Consider the following 27,612-nt stretch of genomic DNA (forward strand, 5'->3'; position numbering starts at 1 on the left):
ATCCATCCATCCATCCATCCATCCATGCAAGATAGGGTTTCACTTTGTAGTTCCAAGTTAGCCATGAACTTCTGTGTAGCTCAGGTGACCTCAGTGGTGTGATTATGAGAATAAGACACCAGAGCTGGAGAGATAACGCAGAGGTTAAGAGCCCAGGCTGCTCTTCCAGAGGTACTGAGTTCAATTTCCAGCAACCATGGTGGCTCACACCCATCTATAATGAGTTCTGGTGCTCTCTTCTGGCATGCAGGCATACGTGCAGACAGAACACTACACACATAATAGATAGATAGATAGATAGATAGATAGATAGATAGATAGATAGATAGATAGATAGATCTTAATAAAACAGAGTGAGCCACCATACCTGACTTCAGTCTTACCATCTTCTAAAATAGGAAGAGTGAGAAATCTCTTCTTGAGAAGAAATGATAAGAACTAATGTGGTAGCAAAGGCAGAAAGACAAATGATATAACCTTGGCCATGCAGCATTCCTTATGTACCATGCATATGCATTTTTATTTGTGAGAAAAAGTAAAGACAACTCCAGTGATGGTGCTAGTTTTTTTTAGAAAGTCTTTAGTTAATTTTTAATATTTGTTAACATTCATCATCTATCTTTAATAAGTTATTTACTAATCTTATAGTATGTTTGCAGTATAGAATGGGGGCATGTATCTGATATACTATAATTATACTTACCAACACATTCATTAAACATCAAAGAATTTATGACATGTTAATATGAAACGTTTATGAGTTACATAGAACATTAGTGATACTCAGTATTTTGGAGAAATTAAGAGTTTTATATCAGCCTGTTATTTTATTTTCTCATTTAAAATCATAGGCTACTTCCTCCTATTATATTAAGATTTGCCATCTGGGCACATTTTCAGAAATGGATTAGGTTTAAGAATGTCTATTTTATATATTTATGTTGATATATCACAAAGAAAAAACTGAATGTTGCTTTTAATTGCTTTGTGGCTTTCTACTGTAGGTGTTTTTTCCCTTTCTCCTACCTGAAGTTTTTTCTTTTTGTTGTTGTTGTTGTGTTGTTTTGTAAAAAAGAATGATTTTTCACATCTAATTCTAATTTCACATCTAATATGCTAATACAACAGCATATTGTATCAGAGTAAAGCTCATTGAATTGGGTTGTTCTTTTAACAGTGAGTGGCTGGATTCATTTTGAAAGGACTTAACATTTAATTGTGTATGCAGTGAATTCAAACAGGTTACAATTTAAGAAAGATGCATACAAATTTTGTTTCAGTTGGCACTGTACTTAGAGACAGAGCCATTAAAAGATTTTTAATGTTGCCAGACCATAACAGCTTGTCTGCTTTCTTACGTAGAGATAGTGTCACAATGCAGGCCATGTGGTCAGTTTTTAAAGCCACAGACATTGATAGCTTGATAGTGATAAACTACTTTGTCTTTCCCCCACCTCCTTACTAAAAATCACATTCCTTTGCAAGCTGTAGCCTTCCTCCACAGCATCTGTCCCTAACGAAAAATGATGAGATTCAATTCAAATAGAGACAGTGTGGGATATATTAATATAGGAAGGGGCACTAAATATAATAAAATGAATGCATGTGACATGCTTTTGAGATTCTTAGTATAGTTCATTTTATTTCTGTAACAAATGTGTTGCTCAAAAAAAAAAAAACCTACAGTTTTGGTCATTTAATATTAATAGAACACCATGGTGATATTTTAAACAACCAGATTAGTATTTTCTTATACTTCAGCTAACACAATGTAATATGTTAAGAAAAATTACATAAGAACTGTTTTTCCTTTAGAGTTAAAATATGAATAGGTTGTTTTGTGCATTTTATGTTTTTATGTTTAAGAGACTTAATAAGAACAATTATTTGGTCTATTGCAATTAAAATATTAAACTGCAAAAGACTCCCATTTATCATCTTGACATTGACATCATTCATAAGGTTATTCTTGACCGAATGTGGAAGTTATGGGATTTAATCTGAGACATGAAAGACAAGCATGCGATTTTCTCTGCCTGCTGCTAAAGTGAAGATGTAGATGAAGCAAGGTAGGAACATCATAGGAATTATTTCATATCCCAGCTATCTTAAAATACATAGATTATAGAAAATTCCAGTGATCTCTGCTGTTCAGGGCAATGCTTTCTTCTTTACATACAATATTTTTTTTTAATACCAAAACCAAGTTCTCTCTTCTCAGAACTTAATACTTACTAGAGAACTCATTTGTCTTTGTGGTACAGCAGAGTTAGAACTTCTGTGCTTAAATTACCCTACTGCTGAGACTGAGAGTCAAGCTGCTGAGAGACTCTTCAAATGTTAGCCTAAAGAATATTGCCAGAAAGAAGGTAAACTATGCACTCTTGCCTTTTTCATCCCCTCTCTCTTAGTACTCCCCTCTTCTTTTATGAAAGGTAATGGTGAACATAGGAACTTACTGACTAGATCCCAGTATTGAGGTGATATGGAAATTAAGTCTGTATGTTTAAGAAGTAAATTAACATAGGGTTTGTAAGCTTCAAAAATACAATATAAACTTGTTTTAACAAATAGTATGATCTTATAGTGAGTAATGAAGAAACAAATGCTTTTGACTTGGTGAATTTATATCTTAAGCATATTGGCTTATCATTAATGTCTTTATTAATTTTTCAGTTGCATGGAGCTTTGTTTAAATGCACTAGATCCATTGGTATATATGAACTAGCATGTAATATACTACCTCAAAGTTCCATTGTTTGTCAGGACAAAGCGAAGTTCACAGGCAACACGTGTTATCATTCTGACAAAATTTGGGTGTTCTGGTAACAGGATACTTTCTGACGTTTCAGTAGAATACAAAGTAGACAGTAATGAAGAAAAAAATTCAGTTAATGATCTGAATGGATTGGACTTTTCTTTTTGTGCTCCAAGAACAAAGGAGAGGGGCTGCAGAGGTGATTCAGCAGTTAAGAGCACATACTGCTCAGAGTTCAGTTCCTAACACCCAGGTCAGTTGGCTCACAATTGCCTGTGACTTCAGCTCCAGGGAATCTGAAAGACTCTTTTGGCCTAAAATGGCACTGCATTGAGGTGCACACCCCATGCCCTCCTCTCCTTCCCTTATACATGTAATTTATTTATAAAAGGAAATAACATTCTTTAAAAAAAACAAAGTGAAGTCTGGTGGCAGGGGGTGTTGGGGAGGAAGATAGTTCCATCAGTGAAGTACAAGCATGCAGATCTGAGTTTGAGTTCCAAGCACCAATGTAAAAGTCATGCATGGCTGCATGTATGTGTAATTCCAGCACTTGGGGACATGGGACACAAGTAGATCTTTGAAGCTTTCTGACCACCTAACAGAGTGAATCAGAGAGTTCTAAGTTTAGTAATACACCTTGTCTCAAAAAGTAAGGTGGCATGCCAGTAAGATGGCTTAGTGAATAAAGGTGCACCGTGACAACCTGAGTTCAATCCTTGGCTTGATCTCTGTGGTAAGGGAGAGGACTGATTGCCACAAGTTGTCCTCTGTCCTCCACATGTTCATTGTGGCATGCATACTCGTGTGTACATGAGCACAGAGAGATAAATGTAATCTAAAAAATAAAGTGGAGAATGATAGAGGTAGATAACCTCTGACCTCTGCACACATGTACACATGCACACACGCACACAGGTGCACCTGCATGTATGTGTACATACATGAGTACATGCATACATTAACAGAAGCCTAATAAAAGAGACTGGATTGATGGCAGCTATGGTAGGTTGTAAGCAGACACCATTATCTTCAGTATCTTTAGACTGTTCCGGAACAGCATGCTGTAATTATTGCCATTGCTACATTCTGGAGACCAAGAATATAGTTTAGAGATAAAGCACTTGCTTAACACGCGCAAAGCTTTATGTTCACTCCTTATTTTCAGGACATATTTTTAAAGCTGTGTGACAAGGATTTTAATATCTATTGGGGAAAATTGCTCCTAAAAATTCATCTTGTAAATTGGTCTACTAAATGTAATATGAATGGTTGATTAAAACTATTTTTGAATATTTGGGTAAAAAAAAACTATACTTCTTTGTATATTTAAAGCAGTGAATGTTTTAAGCTAATTTAAGGAACATTGCTTGGTTTTATAGCTATTCCTTTATGCTTACTTCTGTAATAAGTCATTACCATAATCTGAGCTTCATAAAGTATTTTTTTTTCCCTCTGAGATTCAAATCCAAAGCATGGTCTTGAATTTCAGAGTTTATAAAAATATGCCATTTTCTAAGCCAGGTGAACTTTGGTATGAAAATAAAAACACACATAAATTGAAATATAGACCTACATTTCCTCTACAGTTTATGACAATTCTTTATTTGGATTGTATTTCTTCACTAACATATTACAAGTCTCAACCTAAATAGATAATTTCACCCGAACTGTTTTTTTCCTTTTATTTTCTTTTTATGTACACTAAGAGCATGTGAAAAAGTATTGATTGATTGAAACTTTAGGGTTTTTATCGCCTGGAAGATTCTTTCTAAAATTCCTGTAATGCTTACTTTGAAAGGCAGTAACTTACAATGGATCTTGTCAGTTATATCCTAATTAAAATTTTGAAATAAAAAAAATACTACATGTAAATTTTAATTTAATTTAAAAGCAACTTTTGTGAGTTTTAAGCAATTACTATATACAGAAATATTTCCCACAGCGTTTTCTTTTGACATTACTGCATGGGCTTTAGACTTGTCCTTTTCTCTTCCCACTCCCGTCTGTTTCCAGTCACACCATTTTACCAGCTCTTTGTGGTTTTTATTCTTTCATGGTGAGGGGGGAAATGACATTTCGTTAGGTGTAATGAAACTTGCAGCTTCATCATGTAAGCTGCATGGTAATCCTTTTGTCTCATTACAAGGAAGAGCTAACACAAGATAGGACTGATTTCTTGTCAGGTAGTTAAGCATTTGAAGAAGATCAGAGTTTGGGGGTTAGATTTACTGGTAGACCAAATGACCAAGTATTGTAAATACTATTTTGAAATAATTTGGGAGAAAATGGATTGCACTGAATCTTTTTATATGAGTTTCAGTTTTAGGTTTTATTCCTTTTTTGAAAATTGTATTGGACTTCCTTTTTAAAATAAAGCAGAGTCATAATTGTATAATTTACTTTATGAGCATTTATCAGTTTGTATTTCTATTCATTGTCCCACTTTCTCATCTCAATTTTGCTGTTCTTTCACCACAGACTGCTAGAGAATTACCAGTCCTAATTCCTGTTTCAAAATATGGGTCACATAAGCTCTGTTTTACTCTCTTGAACGATCTAGTGTAGATTATAATCCTCTCTAGTCCAGCCCATTATATTAATCCTCCGTTTGAGAAAACCTCTGGTCTTTTACTCTTTTACTTTTATAACATAAGACTGGTTTTCTTAGAATACTCCATTGCCTTTTGTTGACATATTCGCGGTTATTTCTAGCTTATGATCTGTGGAACCCTGGAGATACCAGAACCATTTCTAAGTTAATGTTGTTTTCATAAGACTGAAAGGTAGTTGTAAAAATTCCTTCCCTGGGAAAATGCCAGCAACACCTACCACATCTTTATCAAGCTGGAACAACAAACCAAAGTATAATTCATAATGCGTTTTGGGAACTACTAATAGAGCTTGCAGGGATTGCTTGCAGGAGCATATAGAACCCCAAAGCAGCTACACTCAAAAGTCTTAACCAGCATGGATCATGACTTCTCCCATAGCTGCATAAATGGAGTTTCCCCTTTTGTTAATGCTTTCTTTTCTCTAGCACTTTTCTTTAGTACTTTCCAAGACCAGAAGGTTACATGCAATTAGTACAGACTTGCATAAGGTAGCTAGGAGACACTTAGGGGAGTTGCCAGAATTTCAGGTGGTTTCAGTGACCTTCCCCAGCCCCTCCTTTGAACATCAGTAGTCAACAAGCCCTATCTCAGGGATCTCTTGAAAATGGTCACAACTGTTTTTACTAAAAGGAGGGCTGTTAAGCTCTGAGGATAGCATTCTATAATGTATCTTGGTCATTCCATGTATGCCATATGGCAGACATTTTCCAGAAAAGGAAAGACATAATGCTGTTATTTGAGGCCAAACAAGCAAGTGTATTTACTGCTAGAGAAAAATTCATGACCAAAACGAAAATTACAGTTTTGGATAATTTCCATCTGCTACCTTGAGCTTGACAGTTTCTCTAAATCCAAAGAACTTCTTCTGATCAGAGCAAAACAATTGCGAAGATTGATGAATGTAAGTTATAAATGTCATCATTTCGAAGATGGGAAATCACAGCCAACCAGTGTTTTCTAAATGATCAGCACCCAATGTTTATAAACTCATACATATGGGGTAAAAAGAGCTACTCAAAAGGAAATATTGGGCTGGAGAGATGGCTCAGTGGTTAAGAGCACCGCCTGCTCGTCTAAAAGTCCTGAGTTCAATTCCCAGCAACCACATGATGTCTCACAACCATCTGTAATGAGATCTGGTGCCCTCTTCTGGCCTGCAGGCATGCATGTAGGCAGAATACTATATACACAATAAATAAATAAATCTTTTTTAAAAAAAGGAAATATAGACCTGTGATTTTTTTAATGTGTTTATATGAAAAATTTATTGTTATGGTTGCAGATTCCACATTGTACTGACTCCTTTTATTTATTTTTGCAAAAATTCTTATCAGGGTTTGGTATTATGTTGAAGAAGAATGCCCACAATTATTTGAAAATACAATTAAAATACTACTGCTGTTTCAACCTTCATATTTAAGTCCTGATTTTCTCTTAAATATCAGCCAAAATAACTACAGCAACCAGTTGGGTATAGAAACATAAAAGAACTGGCTCTTGTATTCAGCCAGTCTTGGAGGACATTTGAAAAAATGTAAAGACAGTGTCATTCTTTTAGATTTTTATTAAAAATAATTATGTTTCATTAAGACATATTTTAATATCAATATGTGATAGATTTTAGTTTCTAATACAATATGTGTTGACATAACCCATGTGAATTATTCCCAGTAGTTATTCAGTCTCATCAAATCTTGATAAAAAATTAATAATTTTAAGGCTATAAGATAATATCTAGTCTCAAAGTGATTTCTGCTGGAAGTTTACTTTGGATTATTTTTAATGTTTCTAAAATTATTTAATTTTTGTAATGAGGCCAGCATGTAATGTCCTTAGTATTCTCAAAGGAATAGGAGACAGCAAATCTAAAATTGTTTCTAATTTTGCTATTAAGAGTCTTCTTTGTAAGTCTGTTGTGCTTTTCCCTAGTGAATTTTAAGTACTAAAATAATTGGAAGTCAGAATTAGAAGTAAGTCACTAGAGTCAAAAATGAAGATTGGCAGAACTGTTAAGGTGAAATAGGGCAAACCCTGAACATGTTCTGTTCTTTTAATCCTCAGCGTGTAGCCTTGCTATTGCCCTTTCAAGTAACCAAAGGAATGAGGACGGGATAGAATGACTAAAATAAATTTATTGACTTTTAAAAAAGGTTGGGGATTTGTTATTGTTCCTGATGGTTGTTTGTTTTTCTTAAAAAGTGTTTCTTAAATCTTAATCCAGAAATATTAAGCAGAACAAAAACAATCACTTATCTTTGTGTCTTCTTCCATAGAGTTCATAAAACTATTTTTAAAAAACCCTGCTGGAAATAGTTATAAAATTAACAATACTGGCCTCTGTAATGGCTAATCAATCTCTCATTTTAGACAAATTTTTAAAAATGCTTTTTATTTCATCCTACATTTATCAATGAACTTAAAATGATTCTTGGTGTCAATATCCTTTATTGTTCCTTATTTCACATACCATGAAGAAACTAGAATAAAGTTCAGCCTACACAAAGGGAAAATGTTGGGAGGCTTACAGAAATTATTCAGGATCACACAAATAATTTAAGTTTTTTTAAGTTTAGTGCTAATAGTGTTGGGCGGTGGTGGCGCACGCCTTTAATCCTAGCACTCAGGAGGCAGAGGCAGGAGGATCTCTGGGAGTTCAAGGCCAGCCTGGTCTACAAGAGCTAGTTCCGGGACGGGCACCAAAGCTACAGAGAAACCCTGTCTCGAAAAACCAAAAAAAAAAAAAAAAGGTTAGTGCTAATATAGATTTATATTTTGACAGGAAACATGAATTATGTCATCAGTATGATAGGTAAGATTCTAATTTTTAAAGGGTAGGGTTTATTGATGTCATCGTGCTTTGGTATCAGTCGTAACGTACAGTGGACAGTTTGGGTTATACATGACTAATTTGTGTAATAAAGTTAGTCACTTGAATAAAACTTGTGTAAGTCACTGTGTTTCTGTTTAACATAGATCTGTCTCTCTGTTTAAATTGTCTTAATATTTGACTCTGGAATCAAGCCTCTGTTGTGATAAAATGTAACTCGTTTGTCTAAAGCATATGATTCTGATCAGTTTTGATATAACTTAACTATAGATAAGAATATTATATACATGTCCAAAGGATTAAGAATGTATTTAAATTTTTCAAAAATAATTTTGGAAATCCTTAGGATAAATTAGATGCTGTTCTACCATTAATAAAGTTAATTAGACTAACAAAGGGAAAGCTATAGGTATGGAGTGGAGATCCTGTAAATGCCATATGTAACTGCTATGTATTTTACAGCACAGATAGGAACAGGATGCTGAGGCAATACTTTCCTATGAATCATTACTATGTTTAGCCAAATTCTTGGTATTATTGATTCATAGACCTTAAGTTATTTTTGGAGGCATTGATGAGCTCCCTAAAATAACACATAGTTAAATAGACCCATAGAGGCTAGGAATTTAAGTCAGAAAAAATTAGAAGGTATTATTTAACACATACAGGATTTGAGAGGAGAGTTTAAGAGCTTTGAGTTGTATCTTTCTACACATATCTTCTTTAATTTTGCTATTTGGGTTATTACAACTTGAGACAGCTAGAATTCATTTGCATTTATTGAACTCAGTGCCATTCATACATGCTACTTAGGATTTACAACAGCCTTGCCCATGTAGGTATTTGTTTTCTGATATCTTCATTTTAGATTGCTTCTGTAGCATATCTTAATAGCAATAAATAAGGCATTTGAAGCAATTGTTTTTGTATATTCATAAAAGGAATTAGTCCTTTGTGGCTAAACAGCTTTTAGTACATGTAAGGAACTATCATAAAAACTTTATTTAATTATCTAATATGTAATTATTATTAAGGTATATTCCACACTTCCTAATACAAACGAGTCAACAGTTCATATTAAAGCACTTTAAAGGAGCAAAGGTAATAGTGATCAATTGGGACTTGGTGATTGTTAACACAGTTTGTTTTAATGTTAGACACCCTCACCTTTTAAAATGGCACAGCAGTAATGCATCTTTAAATCTTCCTTTAAAGAAATCATTTTGTATGTTTTAAGATCTTACTGGCCTCTAGTGGTAATGTGATGCTATAGTTTAAGTAGCTCCCATTCTTATAAGTCCAGTTTGTAGAAGAAGTAGCAGTCCATTCTTAACTTTGCCCACTCAACTTTTTTCCCCTTTCCTTTCCTTTCCTTTCCTTTCCTTTCCTTTCCTTTCCTTTCCTTTCCTTTCCTTTCCTTTCCTTTCCTTTCCTTTCCTTTCCTTTCCTTCTCCTTCTCCTTCTCCTTCTCCTTCTCTTTCTCCTTCTCTCTTTCTGTCTGTCTGTCTGTCTGTCTGTCTGTCTGTCTGTTCTCTAGACAGGGTTTCTCTGTGTAGCTCTGTCTATCCTGAAACTCTTTCTATAGACCAGGTTGGCCTCAAACCCACAGAGATCTGCCTGCCTCTCCTTCCCAAATACTGGGATTAAAGGCATGCACCACCACTGCCTGGCTACTCACTCAATTCTTGATTAATTGTATTTTCGAAATGTACATTATCATCCTCTTTGTTCAAAGGCTAGAAATCTTTTTCCTTTCTTCTTTTTTTATTTTGAATAGTATTGGTTTAGCTCTGAAGCAACTTCCTATTGTTTAAGTCTAAATACCATGTGTTGTTTACAGCGTCAAGTTTGTGCTGTTTTTTTAATTGTATGTATGAGCTTCTCTGCAGATTGTAGGAACATGTTTTTCTTACTCCATTATAATAGTTTGGGATTCATGTTTAGATTCATGTCTGTTAAGTTGCCTTTAGAGACTCTTGTATTTCAAATACTGGTATACCAGGTATGAGAATGGTTTGTTAATTTGTTTTTCTCTTTTGCTATACAGACGTAAAAGGACCACCCACCCATCGTCTATCTTGTGGTCAGTCACCCTACACTGAGACAACATCATGGGAGAGGAAGTACTGCATTCTCACAGACAGCCAGCTGGTGTTGCTCAACAAGGAGAAAGAGGTAAGATCAATGCTACTATTCATTTTTAAGAACATTTCTGAAGTTACGTCCTTTTTCTTTATTTTTTGATAAAGTTGCATTGTACAAATATAGACTCTAGGAACCATAAAGTACAGTCTAAATGGGGGTCATTGTCATAATGATTATGTTGCTGCAATGAAATACCAAGTTCTGCAAGAGAGGGCTGGGTTTTGAATAAGAAAACACTAAAAATCATATTGAGTTGATAAATTTGAAATGGGAAGGTATTAAGTTGTGGAAACCTGGTCCTACAAATGATCTAGCAGTACTAAATTGTATCAGCTTACTCCTGTGTTGACTAGTTGTATGTCATCTTGACACAAGGTAGAGTTATTTAGAAAGAAGGATCCTCAGTGGGGAAAATGTCCTTACTAGATTGACTTGTGGGCAAGTCTGTGATATATTTTCTTGATTGATGTGGGAGGGCTTAGCTCACTGTGGGTGACGCCACCCCTAGATGGGTGGTCCTGAATGTTATAAGAAAGCAAGCTGAATATGTCAGTCCTCTCTGGCCTCCACTGCAGCCTCCAGGTTCCTGCTGTGTTTGAGTTCCTATTTTGAATTCCTTCAGTGATGAACTGTGATTTGAAACCATAAGCTGAAATAGATCTTTTCCTTCCCATCACTTTTGGTAACTGTGTTTTATCATAGTAGTAGAAACCCTAAGTAAGACAAAATCCAATGAAAGCAGACTGCACACTCAGCAGATTAATGGAAAGATTTTGGTAAATGGATAATTTAAAGAAGTGTGGGAAGAATAAGGATCTTAGCAAATGATAGAGAAGTACACATGAGCTAGCAACAGCAGAGAGCAGCTATAACTATAGTTTTCAGGACAGTGGATGAAAGCCCAATTTTTATAGATCAGTGAACCATAATTGCATGAAAGAAAAAGCACAGCCTGTCCCAGATACTAATGGGAATCCAGAAAGAAACAAGAGAGAATAAACGCCTAACTCTTCTTTTTTTGAGACCAGTATCCCTCCTGGCCAAATCTTACTTGAAGACAGAGAAGATTCTTTTGACGTGTTCTTTATCATTGAGCTTCTTGAAACCCATAGGGAGAGATACCAGAGTATATAGATCTAAGGCACATGGATTGTAATTCACATGGACATTATGTTCTATGGACACTTTCTATTCCTCTAGAGCAGTAGTGATTCTCAACTTTCCTGATGCTGTATATAACCCTTTAATACAGTTCCTCATGTTGTAGTGACCCTAACCATAAAATTATTTTATTGCTACTTCATAACTATAATTTTGCTACTGTTATGAACCATAATATAAATATCTGTGTTTTCTCATGGTCTTAGGTGACCTCTGCAAAAGGGTCATTTTTAACCCTCAAGGTGGTTGCAGCCCACAGTTGAGAACCATTGAAAAGAGAGGGGGAAGGGAGAGACAAAGAGAGAAAGAGGGAGAGAGATTCTTTCAAACTTATCACATACCATTTACTCCATAATTCTTCAAACTGTCTTAATATACCAATCCTTTTACATTCAAATTCACCTCTATTGCATAAAAAATGACTATGGTCTTGATAAAGAAGAGACAAAAATTCAGATAAAGAGAAGAAAATATGTGAATCAGCAAAACACTAATGATATTGATTTCTATGGAAAGGACTAAAAAGATGTAGAGGGTGGAATACCCATTCAGTAAGGTGTTCTTCCTAAAATGAATGGAACAGGAAGTATTACTTGATTCTCATTTATATTTTCCTATTTCAATTTTCTCCTCTCTTGTTCCATCTTCTATATCTTTTTCTCTGCCACTTTTCTTGCCATTATTCTAAATTTGATAGAGATGGATAATAATGAAGTGATTCTGTTTTCTTCTTTTGTTTAATGAGTAGGGCTTACTTGAAAGGGCTCAGTGAATGCATCTCTACAAAGAACTTCATTGTTATTTTCATCCATTGAAAATCTCCCTCACTTAAGACCATCTTCCTCCTCATTTTCAGTATTTTAGTATTATTATATTTGATTTTATTAGAACATTTCAGTGAAGCTCAGCCTTTTCAAACTTATGTGTTTTGTTAAGATGAATAACAAAAATTCACAGAGTAAATATTAGTATAGAAGATTTATAATTACTCAATTTGAATAAAAACATAATTTAAGATGCTAGTTTTAATCAAGCTACTCTGTTGTCTTTCATTATTGCTGTTATCAAGGAGTGACATAAACAGACCATTTGGCATCTTTTTGTCCTTGCCTAAATTTTGTTCAGTTCAGGACTATAGTTTAAGGATAGATAGCACAACATTAAGAAACAAGTTGTATCCAGTACCTATATATAAAACATCTCTTAAAAGTTTCTGTTCAGTTAAGTAAGTTACTCTGGGTTCCTTTCCCCTTCATGTGAATACAGACACATTCATGTATGGGGAATTGAGGAATAAATATTGGGAACAGAACCCAGGAAATCCTGTATACTAGTCAAGTACTTTACCATTGAGCTGTATCCTCAGCTCATTTATCTTCTTATGGTAGCTATTATAAGTAGTTTTAGATGTCTGAGAACTCTCATTCCCTACATTGAAGGCTTGCTTTGGGTCTGTATATTCCCACTTTCTGACGTTAAGTTCCACTTATTTTTACCCACCTCTTGAAACAATTCATTGCCTGCTGCAACTCAAAATAACACTTGCTGTTTCTTATACCTTTTCACTGTTGGGGAGTCTCTTAACTTTTTGGTTCTATGAGAAATTGAATCTTTTCTGAAGATACTGTCTTTTGCGAAATTTTACCAAGAGGTAGATGTTTTTCTTCCACAGCCTTCATTATACTACATTGCCCAGAATAGGTATCTTCTCTTTCTTTGGTTGTTTTTTGCTATTCTCTTTCATTTTCTCTAAAATGACCACAAACTTCCTGTTGTAGTAGTCATCTTCCAAGTCTAAACCCCTCTTAATATACATAAGATTTTTGATTTTATTGATTTTTGATTGTTTTGTTGATTTTAATATTCTGGGTTATTGTCATTATCTCAACAACTATTTCAAGTCAATTTATTGCCTGTGAGTTCCTGTACCATCAAAAATCCTAGGTGTATACTTCCAATATACAATGGCAGAGAAAACATTTCCATTCCAAAGGGAGGAATGGGAATGGAGCAAGGAAACGTTAGATCAAAGAAAGAGCAAACACAACAGAGCACACAGCAAACCCTGTAGCTCCTTGTAGCATCTGGGGCTTATGACAGCATCTGTGAACTTCAGTGAGTGTGTGTAGTTCCACCCCACAGTGCTGCTATTGCAGGGTACATGTACTCTCTTGCTGATTCAATCACTACTTTCATCTTTCCTCATTTTGCATCCCATGTCCCTATTATACCTAATATCCTAGGTCCCTAGTGCTTCTTAGACTTTACCTTCAGAGATTTACAGTGGCCTGTAAAGGGCCTTCTTGCAGTGAATCTAACCATGCCACTCATTCCCTGGCTTTTGGCTTTCTGAAACACTGGTTAAAGCCTTTAGTACCCATTATGTGTGTCTGTCTACAAGGCAGCACTAAGTGCATGACAACTTTGTCTAGCTGTCAGCTTGAAATGCAGCCTGACCCTGTTTTAGCATAGTTACAGTAGCCTCTAAGCATATGGATAACTACATTAGGGGAAACATTTTTCTTGGTCTGCTTATTCCATCAGGGGCTACTGCAACCTCCACTTTAGTTACACTCATGGTCTAACAACCCTGGCTTTGTTTGCAGCTGGTCTGTACAGTCTGTCCAAAACTTTCACTGTGTCCATTTTTCTTTCCTTACTAAATGAATATTTTACAAAAACCTTTCTGTCTCTTTCTTCACCTCAGTATCTCACAGTAATTCTGAATATAAGTCAGTGACCAATAACCATGCCCCAGCTTTATTGACCAAATACACAGCTAGCCTATGATTTTTAGCACTTAGCCTCACTCAAGTTTTCAGAACACAAGCAGAATGGAGCCAGGTTCTTTCCCAGAATATGACATGAGTGGTCTCTTGTCCTGTTCCCAATAGAATCCTGAAACCATGTGAGCATAGTCCTTATTTCTCACATTTCTGTTGGCTTTTTGGTCTTCCACACTCCAAACCTATTAATATCTACTTAGTTTTCTTGCTCTTCTCTAGCCCACAACTCTGAACTCTTTCACATTTCTTCCTCTTACAAATGAGTTCCAGAAACCTGTGAGCCATATGACCAAGTTTATCACAGCAACAACCCGCTTCCTGGTGTCAGTTTTCTTTATTAACCACTCTTCTAAGCTGTCTCACAAAAATATTTGCGGAAGTGTAAAGAAAGAAGGATATTTATTTTCATGGTCAATTTCATGACAGTGGCAGTTGCTCCTGTCCAGGTAACAGGGTGTGAGGCGCTTTGTTCATTCAGTTCTGGCAGATCCAGAAATAGAGAGCCCTGGTCAGAACCAGGACCAAGCTATAGTGGCTCCAGAGACTTGAGCCAGACTGGATGTTTCAAGGGAATGAAGACATCTGTCCTCCACACTTACCTATGGCTGTATCATAGAATGTTTCCAAAGAAATTAACTGCAATTGGGATGGGGATGAAGCACAGTTGGAAGATTAGGAGGAGATAGATCCACCCTGAATGCAGGCTGCATTCTTATTGGCTGAGTTCCTGAACAAAATCAGCAGGGAATCAAAATTCATCTCTATTCTTGACCGTGGGCATCAGCTTGCCAGCCGCCTTATGCTCCCACCACCATGCCCTCTTTGTCATGTGGACAGTGTTCCTTTAATCTACAAAACTAGCCAAACTCTTCTCCTTTAAGTTCCTTCTCGTCAGTCACAGAAACATGGAACGTAACATCAGATATTTTCTTCCTTACCTGATCTTTTTCATCACTATACTAGTACTTAAAACAGAACAATTAAAACAACTTAAACTGTATAATATAGGCTTTCAGTTGTACCTCATTTCTTTTATTTTTTAGCAGAAAATATTAGAAATATTAGAAATTCTAAGTTCATTGTCTATTTCTTTTTTTCTTCATTTTCCTCCATTCTTCACCCTTTTCCTTTTTCCAATTTCTCTTTTATTTTTCTTTTCCTTTTTAAAAATTTTTTCCTATTTTTTTTTTTTTAATCTAGATTGGCTGAGCTTGCTATAGCTCAAGATGCCACTCCTGGGTCTTTCCCCTCTTACATGTGTTCCAGGTAGCCTCTTACTCATGCAGATCTCCTATAGTTGCTCTTGCTGAGCTCACTGGTCATCTCCACACTGTCACCATCAATGCTGAGTTCTTACCTTATTTGCTCTGTTAATGACTTTGCTTCTCTAAAAGTAATTTTCTTCTCTTGGTTACACTTTTATTTTTCTTTCTTCTTACCGCTTGTAGTTTCTTCTATGTCTTCTTGTTCTTGGTTTTGGTTTTGGTTTTTTGAGACAGAGTTTCTTTGTAGCTTTGGAGCCTGTTCTGCAACTAGCTATTGTAGACCAGGCTGGACTTGAACAGAGATTTGCCTGTTTCTGCCTCCCGAGTTGAGTTGTGGGATTAAAGGTGTGCACCACCACTGCCCGGCTTCTGAGTCTTCTTGATAAGTTTATTCTCTCCATGTGAGAACACCACACACACAGTTCAGTCTTGCACCTCACCCCTTTCCTATGGGATTTCATTCAATCTTATGACTTCAAATGTCCCTCTAATGCTTGTGATTCCAAGTTTTATGTATTAAAGACACATGTCTCTTCTCTAGACTCATATATCTGTTTGCTTCCCTTCTCCGTCATGGCTCATGCTGAGGCCTGATTTTCACTTCTAAATCTTGGAGAGGTCGTTTCATTCTCAATTGAAAGTGATTCACTCCTTTCAAGTTTTAAAACCCAAACTTCCTCAGCTCGCTACAATTCCAGACACACTGATCTCATCACTATTTTAAAGCACTTCAGGCATGTTCTTGCCTCAAGACCTTAGACTTTTTTTTCATCATTGTTTTTCTTCAAGCATTCTTTTCTCAGGTATCATTGCTCACCTTTTCACCTACAAGTCTGATGATGGAATATATAAAATAATCCCATACTAGTTCAGAATTACGGTTATTTATTTAGGGGAGACTCACCCATCACTGTCCTACATCATAGTCTTCTTCTCGAATGGGGAACAGTAACAGAGTCTAGCAGCCAGAAGCAAGAGCTGGAAGCAAGAGAGTGAGTATATGCTTTACAGCTGCATTTATAGTATAAGAGACCATGCCCAAATGGGCTGGTATCTTAAAGACTATTGGCCAAAGGAGCTCCTGCAGCACCTCCCCCTTTTCTTTAAATAAGAGAGTTCCAAACCCAATAGAAAACTATGTATACTGGGAACAGATATCAAATATAAAGTTAGAATTACAACCAGCATAAACAATATTAAGCAAGGAACATATCTTAATGTTTTAACAAACATTCTATCCTAAGGAGTCAAAGTCTTGTATTGGAGATGGCTTGGCTATATCCTAAGAGGACGGTAACTACAACTATCTAATCTTCAACATTGTCAAAGGCCTGAGAAGGGAGATAATATTACTTGAGTAGGCAGGAAGTGCAATCAAGCAGCTTCCAAAATGTGTAGTAGATGACAGAGACAACTGGCTGCCTGAGCAATCACCCAAAGTCTCATTTGTAATATTGAAGCAACCAACTAAGGCCTAGAGTAACTGACAGACCATTTTCAGAGGCAGGAAATTTTTCAAAATGGTCTTACCCTGTCTTGGCAAGATTTGACAGTCTTTTTTTCGTGTATCCTGCTTGTCCAGTCCGGACATTGTGCACTTTGTCAGTGGTCGAGGCATGGGCAGTTCCTTGCCCAAAGGCCAGTTGTACAAAACGAAAACAAGCTCCAAGCTCTTTGGTGCTCAACACTTTCTCGGAAATAGATTGGTGCTGCCAAGAGCAATCATGTCTCACGTCAACAGAATCCTAAGTTATTTCAATGCTATGTTCTATAGCTCTTTGAAGTGAATGAAGGTTACCTGTCTATGTAGAATACAATCTCTATGTATCTAAGGAACTTAATTAATCTGACTAAAATTATAACAAACACGACTATTGACTTATAATGCTTAATACCTATATAACTTAAAGATTAATACTTTATATAAGAATATTAAACAATCTTTAAACAACTGTGCAATAAAGGAGGACAATAACCTCAAAGTATAAATAGTGTATAAATATCTTGATCAGAGGTAGAAATATATAACCCAATATCATAAATATATCCTAAAATTGTATCAGTATACAAAATGTCTTAAACAGAGGTGGGAACATGCATGCATACAATATGACAAAATAACCTTGCATCGGTGTACAAATATTGTAAACAGAAATAGGAACATATTCAATATAACAAATATAATTTGAACTTGTATCAATATATAAGAAACTATATCAGTATAAATTGTCCTTAAATAATGGCCCACAAGTATTCACTCTATTACTCACTATTATTATCATTATTATTATTGTGAATAAGTTCACACCAATTTACTTATTATCCCATTCAGTTTCCCCCTCTTTTTTTCTGGGCCTACTTAACCCCCAACCCTATACAAGTAATAATCAACCCTAAAATGGTGTCCCTAACCCTGAGGACAAACTTTGTTGGGAGAGGGGATGTCATCTTCTAGAATTACTTCCAGCTGTCATGGAGGCGATATTTTATGTATGGGATCCTGTAAAGGTAAAATGATGGTTAAGTTTCAAGATTGCTGTTTTGTATAATTGCAAATATAATCAGTCTCATAGTATCACTATCAGCATCACAATATCATATCAACCAGGTGAAGTCATTGTAGTGGGACCCATCTTCTTCCTGGAAGCTTCAAAGATTACTGCAGAAAAATCTGTTCATTGTAGAAAACTTAAACATTACCCATATAGACATATATGCAATGAAAGATACAATATAGACAAAATGGGCATGAAGAAGAGTAAAATATTTCCTTATAATCTATCTTCTTTCTGTCCCATACCAGATGGCTCCTGACATGAGACAGAAATTCTGAATTTTTCTTTTAACAACATGCTTGGATTTAGATGACAGAACCATTGTCCAACTTCAAAGCCAGCTCTTATTTTTAAGTAGAAATGTATACATGTCCAGATAGTCAAATTTGCCATGCAGATAATACAGCATAAGTCAGATTTCTCTTTGCTTGTTGATTCTTTCTGAATAGCTTTCTTTTCATCTTTAGGCATCTAGGTGTCCAAGGTTTCTCCATTCTTTGAAGATGAGTATTTTCCTGCAAAGACAAGAACAGAACCGTGCCCCAACCCTTATGAGGTTTTCTTACCACCTGTATGACTGTCACGTCTGTAGATGAGTTGTCATTTCTCTTTCTCAATAGGTTTCTCTTTTTCAAGCTGAATCTTTATTAATTTTGATGGTATCCACAGCTTTTCTTCTGTGGAAACGAACAAAACCCCTTCCCCAACGTAGCAGATCTCCTGGCTTCCATTGTAAGGTCAACACAACCTTGAAATACACCGGCTGATTTAATTCAGAAGACTTTTCTATTATACAGTGTCTGTTTGCTGCTGTTATCCCTTTCTCATTAGCGTTAAGAAAATTCAAGGTCAATAAAGCTTTATGTAATCTATTTCCAGGGGTATTTTTCATCCCTTTCTGTTCATTTAACATATTCTCTATAGTGTGATTTGATCTTTCTATGACTGCCTGACTTGTAGGATTGTGTAGTATAGCCTGTTTTATATTATAATAAACAAAAAACTGTTTCTTTTTATTAGAGACATATGCTGGACCATTATTTGTCTTTATTTGTGCAGGTATACCAATGATGGTCATAACTTCTAATAAATGTTTGATTACTGAATCGGCCTTTTCTGAGCTCAAAGCTGTTGCCCATTGAAAACCTGAATAAGTGTCAATGGTGTGGTGTACATATTTTAATTTTCCAAATTCTGCAAAGTGGTACACATCCATCTACCTGATTTCATTCCTTTGAGTACCCTTTGGGTTACTCCCTGCAGGTAGCAGTGTTTGGTTATAGAAAGAGCAAGCAGGCCATCTCTTTATAATCTCCTTAGCTTGTTGCCATGTAATAGAAAACTCTTTCTTTAAACCTTTGCTGTTGACATGATTTTTTATGAAATTCTAAGGCCTTCAACACATTTCCAATCAATAATTGATCAGTTTCTGCATTACTTTGTGCTAGAGGACCTGGCAGACTCGTATGGGATTGGATATGTGTGTTATATATGGGACAGAGCCTATTCCTGATTATATCTTAAACCGGTATGAATAATGAAGTCAATTCTGTATCATCTGGTGTAAATTCAGTGATTTTAATATGCAAGACAACTCTTTCTGTATGTTGTGAATCAGTAACTATATTGAGAGGTTCTTTAAAATCTCTTAATACCATGAGAATAGCTTATAATTCTGCCTTTTGGACAGTATTATAATGGCTTTGTTCCACCTTACTTAAATTTTCTATTTTGTAACCTGCCTTTCGCAATTTATTTGCATCAGTATAAAATGTACGAGCTCCAGTTATTGGTGTGGCCCATACAATGCGGGGAAGGATCCAAGTATTCTCTTTATAAGTTTAATTCTATCACTTTTGGGATAATTGCTATTAATCTCTCTTAAAAAATTGGCACAAGCTCTTTGCCAAGGTTCATTATCTTCCTGTAATTTTTTAATTTCATCAGTAATAAAAGACAGTATAATCTCTGCTGGGTCTATACTTGCTAGTTGACAAAGTCTCAGTTTTCCTTTTATAATTAATTCTAAGTCTTCCACATAAGTTTTTAATCTTTTTTATTTATTTGTTAAGTACACAGTGTTCCTCCTGCATGTATACCTGCAGGCCAGAAGAGGGCACCAGATCTCATTACAGATGGTTGTTAGCCACCATGTGGTTGCTGGGAATTGAACTCAGGACCTCTGGCAGAGCAGCTAGTGCTCTTAACCTCTGAGCCATCTCTTCAGCCTTAAGTTTTTAATTTTTTACTTTTAATTTGATTTATGTGGTAAAAATATCCATTCTAAAGTAGTATCTTTCCTCTGCATTAAAATTTCTGTAGGAAAGTTGTTTTGGCCAGGCTGTGGTGGCGCACGCCTCTAATTCCAGCACTCGGGAGGCAGAGGCAGGCGGATCTCTTTGCGTTTGAGGCCAGCCTGGTCTACAAGAGCTAGTTCCAGGACAGGAACCAAAAAGCTACGGAGAAACCCTGTCTCGAAAAAACCAAAAAAAAAAAATTTCTGTAGGAGAAATTCTGGAAGGCAATATGAAATTAAAGGCAATAAAATGCAATTTAGATTTGGATTTACCCTATCCTCATGTGCCTCCTGTAATTTTTCTTCAACAGTAATCAATTCCTCTCCAGCTTTAGCTGTTAATTCTCTGGAACTATTTAAGTCTTTATTACCATCTAAAGTTTTGTTTAGATCAGGTGTTATCCCAACAGCTGTTCATAGACTGGAAATGTCTCCTAGTGATCTTTGAAAGTCATTAAGAGTCTGTAATTGATCTCTCCTAATTTGTGCCTTTTGTCTTCTAATTTTCTGTAAGCCTATTTTGTAACCTATTTTATTGACAGAATCTCCTCTCTTTATTTTTTCAGGAGCAATTTGTAATCTTCATTTAGGCAAAACTTTCTTTACTTCTTCAGACATTCTTTCTAAAGTATCTTTATTTGAATCAGATAGCAAAATGTCATCCATGTAATGGTAAATTATAGATTAAGGATTTTTTTTTTAAGATGAGAGGGAGGGGGAGGGAGGGGGAGGAAGGGAGATGGGAGAGAGAGAGAGAAAGAGAGAGAGAGAGAGAGAGAGAGAGAGAGAGAGAGAGAGAGAGAGATGATATGTGCATTGTATTAACATATATAGTATAAGAGGCCATGCCCAAGTTGGCGGGTAACTTAAAGGCTACTGGCTGTAGGAATTCCTACAGCAGGAGACGAAGGTAGAGTATTCAGGCTTTACTTTCTTAAATGATTAAATGATCCTGCACATCATGGAACCTGTTTATTAGATTAATGATATTGTCAAATTTGCCTCCTAAACAAAGAATTCTGTCAGTCATATGGAGCAACGAATAAAAGAAAATGGAAACAAATAGTTGAGCTAGAAAGAATATTTCATTGAGCTAAGTAAGGAACAATGAAAGGATGATGCTTTTGTATAAAGTAGTATTTATCACCTTAAGACAGGCAATTTGTTCTACCATTATCAAGTCAGAAATGCTTATTAAGTCTTTTAAAAAAGGAAAATATGAAACTATTGTTGTACCTGTTATCCAAAAAATGTTTTATATCTTGTTAATTAGAGGAAATGATTGGAAATTCATTTTTGTGGAAGGATTGTGATATAATACTTCCTACCTTTTATTCACACAGAAGGATACCTAGGAACTTCTATTGAATAGTTGACAGTTTTTTGAAGAGTTTAATGATTTCCCTGCTAAAAATACCTCAAAGGATTGTTTTAAACTCTAATCAGCCTATCTTGGAAGTGTTTATTTCTTTGTTTAAAGATCAATCAAGAGACCTGCTATGGATTTAAACCGAATGCTTAGCCAGGTACTGTTGCCATCTGCAAAGCCTATAATAGTCTAGTTATCACTCATAAATTGAATGTGTGGTTTTCTGTTTTGTTTTGTTCTTTTTTTGTTTGTTTTTTTTTTATTCCCTCTTTTATCTCTATGTGTTTCTTGTCAGATTGGATAAAATCTGTTTGAGGGGTACACATGGAACATGATAAATATACCAAATTAGCAGTTTGGGAATATAGCAGAAGGGTGGATCTTGGCAAAATCTTAAAAGAAGTTTGCCAAAATGTCACCTTGAAAGAAAAAAAAACTCATTGGTTCAGTGAATTTTTTGCATGTATATTGCTTATGTGTTACGAAATTTATTTAAATGCATGTGTCCAAGGAGAAACCCATAAGGCTTGATCCAAAGCCTGTTTAAAGTGGGCATCTGAGGCTTTTGAGCGACTCTGAGTTCCATTTTCCTTTCAAGAGATAAGATCAAGTAAACTACAGATTAAGGAGTGGAGAGGAAATGATAGAGAAAGCAATCATGCTCTCTCAGGTGTAGGCAACATCAAACTACAGAAGAAACCTGAGTTTGTGAGTTTCTTTTAGCAATGTTAACCTATCAAGGTAAACCTAGCCTCATTTTTCTTAAATATGCTTTCTGTGTTTTTGATCTTTTTAAAAATTTATTTATTAATTTATTTATATTTGTATATGCATGTTTTGTCTGCATGTAAAACTGCACACAGAAGATATCAGATCCCATGGGACTACAGTTAGTGATGGTTGTGAACTGCTGGGTGGAGCTGGGAATTGAACCTGGGCCCTCTGGAGGAGTGCAAGGGGTCTTAAACACTGAGCCACCTCTCAAGTTCCCATTGTTTGGGATTTTAAAGCTGGATGCTAGTTGTGTAGGCAGCAAGGCAGTCATAATGTAATTTTAAAATATAATTTGCTAGCTGGGTGGTGGTGGCGCACACCTTTAATCCCAGCACTTGGGAGGCAGAGGCAGGCGGATCTCTGTGAGTTCGAGACCAGCCTGGTCTACAAGAGCTAGTTCCGGGACAGGCTCCAAAACCACAGAGAAACCCTGTGTTGGGGGAAAAAATATATGATTTGCTCAAAGATATATTTATCCTTAGATATATTGATGAAAATAGCAGTTGGGCTTTGCAGAACATCTGAAAATTAACTGGTAAACCCTGGGACTAGGTATCCATGACATATTTCATTCAGAATAATTTTCTAGTTATTTAATAAATGTAATGTTTACCTGTTTGTGCATTTATGTTTTAGAAATTACAAAGATAAAAACCAAGGTCTCCTTTTCTTTAACAAACTTGGTAATAGAAATAAGACAAAAAGTGAGGCTGAAGAGATGAACAGCTAAAGTACTTGTCGTGAAATAATTGTTTTGTACAGTGTGAAGATGTGTTGCTCTCATTGGTTTAATAAGGAACTAAATGACCAATAGTTAGGCAGAAAGAGGTTAGGCAATACTTGTGGACAGGGAGAGAGCTCTCTGAGTTGAAGGAGAGTGGAGTCACTTGGAAATGCAGGGAGAAGCAAGATGATCCTGCCATGCTGAAGAAAGGCACCAAGCCACATGGTAGAACATAAATAAGAAATATAGGTTAATTTAAATTGTAAGAGCTAGTTAGTAACAAGTCTAAGCTATCAACCAAACATTTATAATTAATATTACGTCTCTTTGTGGTTATTTGGGAGTTGTCTCACAGGACAGAAAATTCTGCATATGAGTACTTGCTGCTTGTGCAAAAGATCCAAGTTTAGTTCCCAGCACCATATTGGATGGTTCATAACCATCAATAACTCCAATTTCAGGGAATCTGATGTCTTCTTCTGCCCTCTGTGGACATGTGTATACATGTGGTACACATATATGTGTTAGGGTCTGCACACATACACATAAAATAAAAAGTACTTTTAAAAGTGATATTTGATGAATCATACAGTTAAACGGGATATTAGAAGTAATTCATTTACTAAAGAACCTTGATTTAACTACATATATCATTTAGAGTTTACTAGTAGTGGGTGATTATCAAAATGTAGTATATATTGAAAGAAGAAGTGGTAAGAAAAAGAAAGGATAGTCATATTTAAAGCCGTGGGTGGCTTCCCAATGCTCTTTGAATTATACATGGCCTGTGGTGTTAAGTGTGTCATGATATATTTTGGTATTCTCCTCTGCTTCTGTCTCTTAAGAAGCTCTAGCCATTTGGCCTATCCTTCTTCCAAAACACATTTTTAAAAATGCATGTTAACTAATCTCTTTCCTGATATTATTTTTTTTTCTTTGCCTAAAATGCTCCCCATCCTGCCATAAAAGATTTATTCATTCATTTGTAGTTTTGTGGTTATTTTAAGATTTGGGTATTATAAGGTATAAACTGTTAATCTACATGAAATTAGTTGAAAGTCATAAATCCACTATAATAACTAGGGTGATGAAAGATTGTTATGGGAGGAAGCTAAGACAATTATATTTTAATGGCCAATTACGGCATTAGTACAGAGGGCAGAATCCAGGGAATGAGGGAAGTGCCAGTATCTACCCTGAACCTTAGGATGAATAGGAGTTTTTCTGACGGGTACAGAATAGAAAAAAAAAATCAGTGATGGTGTTTAAAGTTGAGAGAATAAATGAAACAGGGGCACTGAACTGTAAAATAGGGGCTATATTAGGGCAAGCAATTGGTATTCCTGAGCTATAAAGTCTGAAATTGGACACAAAGCGAGTGAGTGGCCAGGTTGTGGAAAACCTGTGTACTCTGTTGAGGAGCTTGCACTTAGTGGGGTAGTTCTTTTGAGCCCATCATAGTAGAAACACTTATATACAATTCCTAAAAGGCTGAAGAGATTTGTGTTCTAGTTAAAGTAGAAATGATCTCCTTCCCCTGCAAACATAACACCTCTCCTTTGAAAATCCAGCAAAGGAGAACCACCGAAGGGCGGTAAGCCTCGGAATGACATGATCATATCTGCGTTGTGAACTAGCATGTATTAAAATGCAGATTTAAGGGGCAGATACTAGTAAAGAATCTGTTGTAAGAATTTGAGTAAAAGAAAATAAGTATTTATCCCCAGGTAAGATAATTGATATGATAAAGTGACTAATCCTTGTTCTGTAGACAATAAAACCAGCCCCTTCTCCAATACACATATTTATTTATCATTCATTGTTGGATAGTGTGCAGCCTAACACTGCAGTGGTTATTTTACTGCAGCTACCTGCCATGTACAATTTCCCAATTGTGGCCCGCAATCCACACTTAAAGCTGAGAAGACAGAGAACCTCCGGAGAAGTGCAGATCTACTGAACAGCAGCTTATCTGGAGATCTTGGCCAAGAGTTCTACTATGTTTTTGCAGGGAAGAGGTTTTCCAGAGGACAACTAAGGATTGAGAACACAAGAGACATTCACTGTTATACTGATCAGAGAGGCCTGAACTTGCCAGGGAGAGATTCTTTTAAACTAACTTCACTACTCCTGGAATCTATGGGAGACCATACCTCAAAAACACAGAAATTGAAGTCAGTAAAGCTAAGTAGTTTATGTACCTTGGTTTACTAAGAGCTTATGACCAAGATTTAAGAGTAGAATAGTTAGCGACATCGAAAATAGATGAGCAGTCCTCAGCTTTACCTGCCTTGAGTGTCTTAGCACTGGTAAGGTTTCAAAGCCCTATTGGATGATTACAATTTGAGGAAAGTTGGGAGTCTTTTATTGAGATGCTTATCCATGGTACGAAGGACAGAAAACTATACCTTATGGCAGTGGGCTGTCAACTTGGAGTAAGCATCTGAATCCTGTTGAAACAGAGCATTGAACTCTACCACATTTCTGATTTAGGGAGTGTGGGTAGAGCCTGAGAATGTGAATTATAAAACTCTGTTAATTCCAGAATAAATTGAAATTAATTTCCATGTGATTATAAGTAAGGTGAAACATAATTAAACTATTATTCTTATTGTTTTCTGCTTTCTTCTTTTATAGAGGACATGAATTAAAGTGCTTGATTCTTCTCTCTATCTCCCTCCCTCCCTCCCTCCCTCCCTCCCTCCCTCCCTCCCTCCCTCCCTCCCTCCCTCCCTCCCTCCCTCCCTTTTTTCTTTTTTTGACTCCAGACTGATAAAGAAGCCCAACCAAGGCCAAAGAAATGTAAAAACTATTCTCAAGTCATAGAAACTGGGAGATGTATAAGTTATTAAGAACAATTCTTGAAACAATAGTATGACGTGGTCAAATAAATTTAGAATAGTCAAAAGAGAAAATTGCTATCTGAAACTGTCTCTGTAACAGAATCCTAAGATTTGTCAACTCTGATTTGATTCATTTGAAAGGAATGAGATTACCAATGAATGGGTATCTTTAAAATATTGTATCTAAGGAGCAATCTAGACTTTAAGACAATAAAATATTCTTGAGAAATTCCATCTTAGGGATACTGGAGCATTGGCTCAGTGGTTAAGAACACTTGCTGCTTTTACAGAGTTCAGTTGCCAGTACTCAGATGAGGTAGTTTATAGCTAGCTGATCTTATCTCCAGCTTGAAGGAATATGTCAGTGCCTTCTCTTGGCTTGTGTGGGCATGCAAATAACACACACACACACTATGTAAATACATAAATAATAAATTTAAAAAAATTTAAATCTCATGATGTTTTCTTTTCTTTGAATCTAGAGTAAAACAACCTAATTTTTTAGAGTAAATATTTTGAATAAAATGTGTGATAATAGTTTAACTTTAAGCATTAGAAATGAAGCATCTCTATTAAGACTTGAAGAGAATAATTGACTATAAATTTTAGGCCCAAGTAGTAAGGCTGATTTATTATTATTATTATTATTATTATTATTATTATTATTATCATCATCATCATCATCATTTTTATTATCATTATTATTGTCATTATTGTGGAAACCAAGCATATAGTATATATGTAGAGTTTGTATCCCTTTTCATGGATATGATCTTTATAAATTTCCACAGGGAGAAAACTATCTTCCCCTGAAACACTTAAGCAATTCATGTTTCTATAAAGCTTAAGTGTTTATTCAGGTAATAGATAGTTGAAAACCATTACAACTAGTTATGTTTGTTTGCTCAATGATTCCAATTTTTTCTTTTCTAAATTTACTCCCTTTTGTTTCTACTTTTGGAGCAAGTAAAAGTTACTTTTGCCTTTTAAAGTAAAAGTCATTAGCCTTCTAGTGCTACTCTTTAATCATTTAACTAGAGAAGATATAGTTTACTTTGAAAAGGGATGGGTGACTTAGGTTACATACAGTTCATGGTGTTTTGATTACTTAGCATTTTAGGAATACTTAAAGGAATACCTTTATTGGTTATGTGGCCTCTGTTTTAGCAATTTTATCTTTCTTAATTCTACCCTTTGATTTCTTGCTGTATGAAGACTAAGTATAGTTCATCTAATGAAGGGAGAATAACATTTAGTCTTGTAAAGAGTGTGTAAACTTCCAGTAATAAGGAAGTGCTTGGATGTGTATTCTTTGAGTGCTTCATAACAGAAAGCTATCATGTTCTTGACCCCAGTTACCAGGGGTTGGATTATAAATCACTGCAGAAGTCATATGCAAGTAAGTCTACCTGCTTCTGCTTTGCTAGATCATTTGATGTGATGCATGTTGATTGTAGTCCTTGGAATATAAATTATTCCTCAGATGTCAATAGA

General features: G+C 35.7%; 1 protein-coding gene across 4 annotated transcripts in view; it reads left to right on the forward strand.

The window, feature by feature from the left end:
• Rasal2 (RAS protein activator like 2) overlaps positions 1–27,612 on the forward strand; it is a 302,622-nt gene that overhangs the window by 126,958 nt on the left and 148,052 nt on the right. For all 4 annotated transcript variants that reach the window (XM_057770587.1, XM_057770588.1, XM_057770589.1 and 1 more), the window contains exon 2: positions 10,248–10,375. In XM_057770587.1, coding sequence (XP_057626570.1) covers positions 10,248–10,375 — 128 coding nt within the window. The remainder of the gene's footprint in view (positions 1–10,247; positions 10,376–27,612) is intronic.

This window comes from Chionomys nivalis, chromosome 5 (genome assembly GCF_950005125.1).
Source record: "Chionomys nivalis chromosome 5, mChiNiv1.1, whole genome shotgun sequence".
NCBI lineage: Eukaryota > Metazoa > Chordata > Mammalia > Rodentia > Cricetidae > Chionomys > Chionomys nivalis.